General features: G+C 61.6%; 1 protein-coding gene across 1 annotated transcript in view; it reads left to right on the top strand.

Annotated features, from left to right (window-relative positions):
- Positions 1-2,260, top strand: part of RPS6KA4 (ribosomal protein S6 kinase A4) — an 11,469-nt gene extending 9,209 nt beyond the window's left edge. Inside the window, exons 12-17 of the mRNA XM_007944813.1 lie at positions 9-102; positions 606-779; positions 853-1,047; positions 1,338-1,497; positions 1,697-1,860; positions 2,066-2,260. Coding sequence (XP_007943004.1) covers positions 9-102; positions 606-779; positions 853-1,047; positions 1,338-1,497; positions 1,697-1,860; positions 2,066-2,260 — 982 coding nt within the window. The remainder of the gene's footprint in view (positions 1-8; positions 103-605; positions 780-852; positions 1,048-1,337; positions 1,498-1,696; positions 1,861-2,065) is intronic.
- The last annotated feature ends 2,371 nt before the right edge of the window (positions 2,261-4,631 follow it).

The raw sequence follows: 4,631 nt of genomic DNA, 5'->3' as shown, positions 1-4,631 counted from the left end.
ACCCCCAGGCTGGAGGCAAACACGCAGCGCGAAGTGACCGCCTTGCGGCTGTGCCAGTCACACCCCAATGTGGTGAAGCTGCACGAGGTGCATCAGGACCAGGTACCACGCTGCTGAGGCTGGGGCGGAGCGCGGGGACAGAAGAGGTGGCCAATGGGTGGGGGTGGGAGAGGCGGGCAGGAGGCAGGGCCTGAGGATAGAAGTGGAGTCCGAGGGGGACCGGAAGGAGGTGGAGGTAGGATTTGAGGGGAAGAGGGCCTAAGGATTGGAAGGCGGACCTGAGGATAACCAAGGCAACGGAATCAGAGAAGGGCGCAGCGTAAAATTTTATCCAGGCGGGACTTGAAGGTGGCCAAAAGGGGCGGGGCTTGGGGGCACACCTGCGGGCCGGGGGCGGGATTCAAACGAGGCTGAGGCCTGAGGGTAGGGATTTGGGGTTTTTGAGAGGGAGGGCAGTGTGTGTGTGTGGCTCGATGGTGCAGGGCCTAGCCGGAGGATTGGGGTGGCGGGTGGGTGGAGCCTGGCTGCTGCTGGGCGGAGCCTGGTGGGTGGGGCCCGGCCCTCCATCCGTGTGTAGGGACTGTGGTCTGCGGCGTCTTCCGCAGCTGCACACGTACCTGGTCCTGGAGCTGCTGCGGGGCGGGGAGTTGCTGGAGCACATCCGTAAGAAGCGGCACTTCAGCGAATCGGAGGCGAGCCAGATCCTGCGCAGCCTCGTGTCGGCCGTGAGCTTCATGCACGAGGAGGCGGGCGTGGTGCACCGAGACCTCAAGCCGGAGGTGGGCGTGGGCCTCGGCGGCGGGGTGGGCCCGCGCGGAGGCCGGTCTCTGACTCCGCCCGCCACCCGCACAGAACATCCTATACGCCGACGAGACGTTGGAGGCCCCGGTGAAGATCATTGACTTCGGCTTCGCGCGGCTTCGGCCGCAGAGCCCCACGGGGCCCATGCAAACGCCCTGCTTCACGCTGCAGTACGCGGCCCCCGAGCTGCTGGCGCAGCAGGGCTATGATGAGTCCTGCGACCTCTGGAGCCTCGGGGTCATTCTGGTAGGAGGCGGGTCTCCGGAGTGGGTGCAGGGCCGCCTGGGCTGCGTCGAGGCCAGGGGCAGGGGACATCTTGGTGGGGGTGGCAGAGCTTAGCTGCCAGGGGTCGCCGTAATCCTGAGGCAGGGTCACCTTGCTGCTGCGCTCAGGGGCACCCGTGTGGTGGAGGCCAGGGACAATCACGCACGGTCTTAGGAATTCCTCTGGCGGAGAAGTGGGCTGAAGGCTCAGCCTCCTGGCCTCCTCCGTCCCGCAGCCTGGCGGTCTCACAACTCCCTACACCTCTCTTCTAGTATATGATGCTGTCGGGGCAGGTCCCCTTCCAGGGGGCCTCAGGCCAGGGCGGGCAGAGCCAGGCGGCAGAGATCATGTGCAAGATTCGCGAGGGCCGCTTCTCCCTGGACGGGGAGGCCTGGCAGGGCGTGTCCGAGGAAGCCAAGGAGCTGGTTCGAGGTGCGTGCGCGGAGTGGGCCATAGTTGGGCGGGAAAAGGCCTAGGGTCCAGGCTAGGCCAGGGAGTCGTTGCAGGATCACGTGTTCTGGTTTCCTGGTTGGGGGGCGGGGAAGGGAGGAAGTGTGTGGGATTGTTGGGGCCTCTCTAGGACGCCCACCTTGCCCACGCCCTTCCCCAACCACGCTCGGCCCTCGTCCAGGGCTTCTGACCGTGGACCCCGCCAAGCGGCTGAAGCTCCAGGGGCTACGGACCAGCTCGTGGCTGCAGGACGGCAGCGCGCGCTCCTCGCCCCCACTGCGGACCCCCGACGTGCTCGAGTCCTCTGGGCCGGCCGTGCGCTCCGGCCTTAACGCCACCTTCCTGGTGAGGGGCGGGGTCTCTGGAGATGGGGGAGGGAGGGGACCGAGCCCAGACGGAGGAGTGGCTTCTGGCGGGTTGGGGCCCTGGCCTTTCCGGAGGCCAAGGAGCTGGCCATCACCTGGTGGGATGAGGGGGCTGCCGAGGTCAGGCTAGAGGTAGGTTCCGGGAGCCAGGCGGGCCCGGGGACTCACCCCGATCCCTCCGTCAGGCGTTCAACCGCGGCAAGCGCGAGGGCTTCTTCCTGAAGAGCGTGGAGAACGCGCCCCTGGCCAAGCGGCGCAAGCAGAAGTTGCGCAGCGCGGCCGCCTCCCGCCGCGGCTCCCCTGCGCCCGCCGCCCCGGGGAGGGCCTCCGCCTCCAAGGCGCCGCCCCGCCGCGCCAACGGCCCCCTGCCCCCCTCCTAGCCCTCGCCTCTGCGACCCCCTTCCCCCATAGGGTCTGTTCTCTGGGAACCCAGCGCATGGGTCCCAGGCCAGCGGCTCGGCCCCGACCCCCAGGGGCTGCCCTGCCCGTCCCCTTTTCCCTTACTCCCTGACAGAGCAGAAGTATTTTTATAAGCAGAGAATTTTTTTTTATGTTTTACCAGGTAGATAAAGATGCAGGGAGGGACGGGTCCTGTTGGGGAGTGGGGGGCAGCGGGAGCCGTCTTCCAAGACCCTGCTTCATCCGGGGGTCTGCTGTGGGGGGGGGCTGCTCCTGCAGGGAAGGTGGCCCCCCCACCCCATTCCTAAGCTCTGAGCTGCCACAGGGAGAAACCAGGATCCTCCCCTGCCTCCCGGCCTCTGATGCCCTGCTCCTGGGGGTCGAGGGGCTCCCTTCAAGCTGTCACTTTATGGGCTGTCTGTGCAATTCCGTCCACCAAAGACCTGTGTTGGGGGATTGAGTGTGAGGCCTGGGCGACCCCTGAAGCATTTGTGCTTCACTTGAGGGCACCTGCTTCTCCCCTGTCATTGGGGCTGATGTGGGAGGCAGGTGACCCCCTAAAGGGAGGCTCGTTCTCACTCACCCCTCCCCTTTGGCACAGCTGCCCCTGGCTGGGGGGGCCGGGCCTTGGGGTCTAGGCTGGGCATTCACTGGTCACTGCCTCAGCCCATCTAGGCTGTGCCTTTGACTTTAAAATAAAAGTCCACTCAGTGCTGTACGGTCTGTGTGCGCGCGCGCGCGCGCGTGTGTGTGTGTGTGTGTTCATACACGTGTGTGGGTATGTCTGGAGCCTCGGGGGAGGGGGAGGGCAGACCGATTCTGGGATGAGAAGGCACCCTTTGTCCTTGGCTTTGGCATGAGCTGTCGGAAGGCCAGACTCCCATCTTGGGTGTGTTCTGTGCTATGGACCACTTAGGATGTCCCTTGTTGTGAGTAACAGAAAATTGAGCTCACACTTGCGTAAGCAGCATGAGAGCTACAGGGCTATGAACTGCCCAGTCCAGGGCTGTTGTTCTGTGCCGTAGAGTCGGACCCGACTCATAGCAACCCTTCCTTGGGTTTGCGAGGTGGTATCACTACGGAGGTAGGTTGCTCAGCAGCTTTAGGCAAAGCCTTATCCATGCCTCCGTTTCCCCACCTGCAACTCGTTGTTCCCTTGGTGTCCGTCTGGCTGGCCCCAGGATGGGTGCCAGCTGCTCCGGCAGCTGCAGATTGAAATCTGGTGATAAAGGGGACATTCTTTGCTTTCGCATTCCCCACAGAAATCCTGAGATGTAGTCTGATTGGGTCCACTTAGGTCATGCGCCCACCCTGCACCCCTCATTATGGCTAGAGGAAGCAGTGTGCTGATTGGCTTAGATTACGGACTGCCCTGCTTGCGAGCTCACTGGGTGGAGAGTAGGGGCAGGGTGGGCCCCAGGGACTTCAACTGGGTTGGGCTGTGGTGGCTGAGCCTGTCCATGGGGTGGGGGTGGGGGATGGGGCGGTACAGCCCATACCCATGGGCCAGTAGACTCAGCTGATAGTGATTGCAGAGCTCATTCAACCGCAAAGAGATGGGCCGGAAGGATGAGCTGTAAGTTTACTCCATTGCAGGACGTTTGGATTGTTTTCAAACTTTGTTTCTCTAGAAATGAGGCTGAAGGAAACAAGACTTCCATAAGCCTGTGCGTTTAAAAACTAGTTTTCTTGAGAGAGAACTCACCTACCACGCAATTCCCCATTTAAGGAGTACATGTCAGTGACATCAGTATTCACAGCTTTGTACCACCATCATCCAATCCCAGACCATTCTCATCATCCCCGGGAGAAACCCCATACCAGTTGGCCAACTCACTGCCAGCGAGTCGGATCCGACTCACAGCAACCCCCCTGGGGTTTCCGAGGAGGTATCACTATGGAAGTAGGTTAACCAGTCTTCCTTCCGAGGAGTGGTTGGTGGGTTTGAACCTCCAGCCTTCTGGTTAGCAGTCAAATGCCTAAAGCACTATGTCACCAGAGCGCCTACCAGTGGCAGTCACTTCCCATTTCTTCCTTCCGTTCCCCAGCCCTAAACCAATTGCCTGGCTCTACCCATGTCCTCAGAGTAGACCTGAATCCACAGGGGTTTCAGCAGCTGGTTTTTCAGAAATTCATCACCACACCCTTCTTTTCAGGGTGTCTCTGGGGGACTCGAACCTCCAGCCTTTTGGTTAGTGGCTGAATGGAACCATTTGACCACCCAGGGACTTCCCAAGCCCTAGACTTGCCTACATACTTTGATACATACTTCTTAGTGGTGGTGGTGTTATGTGCCATCAAGTCCAACAACTCATAATGACCCCTTCTTGGGTTTCTGAGGCGATACCACTA

This window comes from Orycteropus afer, unplaced genomic scaffold, assembly GCF_000298275.1.
Source record: "Orycteropus afer afer isolate SDZICR_OR568_19922 unplaced genomic scaffold, OryAfe1.0 scaffold00130, whole genome shotgun sequence".
NCBI classification, from domain to species: domain Eukaryota; kingdom Metazoa; phylum Chordata; class Mammalia; order Tubulidentata; family Orycteropodidae; genus Orycteropus; species Orycteropus afer.
The sequence above is the reverse complement of the archived record's forward strand: the minus strand, read 5'-3'. Positions and strand labels throughout refer to the sequence as shown.